This window comes from Beauveria bassiana, assembly GCF_000280675.1.
Source record: "Beauveria bassiana ARSEF 2860 unplaced genomic scaffold BBA_S00058, whole genome shotgun sequence".
NCBI lineage: Eukaryota > Fungi > Ascomycota > Sordariomycetes > Hypocreales > Cordycipitaceae > Beauveria > Beauveria bassiana.
The window spans coordinates 89,341-91,160 of record NW_007930893.1 but is presented as its reverse complement, the minus strand read 5'-3'; the positions used below and the strand labels follow the sequence as shown (position 1 = coordinate 91,160).

Here is a 1,820-nt window from a genome sequence, read left to right as displayed (position 1 = left end):
CAGTCGGTAGTTTTTAGTTAGTTACTATAACTTATTAAAGTGGGTGGATCTCCTTTTGAATGCGCTCCTGTTTCGTGAGAAACCAAGCAGTTAGGGTACAGATCGGGGAGCATTGGCCGATGGAGTCATCGGGTCCATGTACCGTAAAAACCGTTATGGGTGTCGCGGGTTTTTAACATAGTAATTTTAGTGGGGTGTATTTTGGCTAATTTCCACGGGAGCAGTGGACCCTCTAGAGGAAGACAAATTTGGGCCAATGGAAATAGACGATCGGCGGCGGAACACGGCCCGGCTATATTTAGAGGTCCAACGAGGCAGCCCGAATTGGCGTAGAAACCGAGGAATGGTGTGCACATCAAGAGGGACAAAATAGACCGCCCGTAGCACCAATGCATCCGTGACGGAAGGGCCCGTTTTCACCACAATTCGCCGGAAGCCACACAGTTCAAAGTTATCAAGGTAGAATATGGCTACTTGTCGGTACCCGCGTCGTGCATCGTGATCCGGATGCCGCTCCACTAGCCAGCCTACCCTGAAGGGTTTTCCGAGGACCCGCAAGCACAGGCGGCGGAATGCAGCTCCTGATGCCTTCATTTACCCTGGACAGTATGCAGTAACGGATGTAGGTCGCTGTTGCAGTAGTTTCTGGCTGTAGATAGAAGCTAACGAGTGTCGTGTATTGAAATGAGCAAGAATTGTGGCAGCTGTTCTCGGCTGTGGAACGTGCAAGCCACTTACTCGGGACTATCTGGGTGAGGCATGGCGGAACGCTTGCGCAACACGCTGAAAAGAGTCTCAGCGCCGCCGGCCACTTCACGGGACGCCCACGAGTTACGCCTTGCGCCGGTTTCGTCTGTCACTCTTTTCTACACTTGTTCTCTACACTTGACATCGCAGTCACCAATTTGCGCCAATACGGGGTGCGAAACCAAAATTACAACTACATCGATGTTTACGGTGTATTTTGGCCACCAAGACCTTTCGTCTCACAGTGCTGATCTTGTGAGCCGGCACCGTACCGACCACTTGCAGTTCTGCTGAGCTTACGATGCGTAGCCGCCGCCGTCCCGCACGCCACGAACGTCGCGCTCATCCGCAAAACGAGCTTCACCTTCCTGCGGGGTAGGCATCCTACGGTCGCCGTACCAGAAGTAGGCGTCCACGGCCAGTCCAAAGATGGAAAATACGAGAGTAACGGCTGCCCCGACCCATGCTACCCCGGTCTTCAACTGGCCACCGAGGGCTTGCTGCAGCTGTGCGCCAATTTCATGCGTGCCCATCGCGAACGCGAAGCCCACCACGACAAACGCGAGTCCGATCCTCCGGCAAAAGACGCCGACCCCGCTCACGAAGCGGGGTGGGCTGGCCATCACAGCCACAGCAACGCAAAACGCGAGCGAGAGCAGCAAGAAGAAGAGGATGGCGGCGGTGATGCAGACAAAGACGTTGAATGCGATACATATCTCGTCGCGGCCGGCCATGCTGCCGTAAATGTGAGATGTGCCGATGCGCGCCGACGTGAACAGCGACTTGGCCACATCCGACCCCGCCGACTGGAGGAGATCTCCTAAGCCTCGTCTCGTGTCATGCGAAGCCCGTGCCGTCTAGTGGAAGAAGCCTTCCTTGTTAGCAGTTTTGCTTATGACGATGACAAAGGTCGTCACGATGACGATGACGCACGGCAACTGCTTCGCGAGGTTTATTAGTAGATGTGTAGTCATGTTGGCCTGTTCCTTTCCGCGTGTCCGTCCTGGGGCGCCGCTCTGGCGCCGCGCGGTAGCCGTGCTATAAATATCCCTCGTGCCGAGCCGTTTCTCGCT

General features: G+C 55.2%; 1 protein-coding gene across 1 annotated transcript; it reads right to left on the bottom strand.

Moving 5' to 3' along the window:
* Positions 1–454: 454 nt before the first annotated feature.
* BBA_09579 (uncharacterized protein) lies at positions 455–1,481 on the bottom strand (the record flags this gene model as incomplete). Its single annotated transcript, XM_008604676.1, has 3 exons — positions 455–662; positions 739–837; positions 1,048–1,481. 3 exons carry the CDS (start codon positions 1,479–1,481, stop codon positions 455–457), a joined length of 741 nt encoding a protein of 246 aa, XP_008602898.1.
* Between the last annotated feature and the right edge of the window lie 339 nt (positions 1,482–1,820).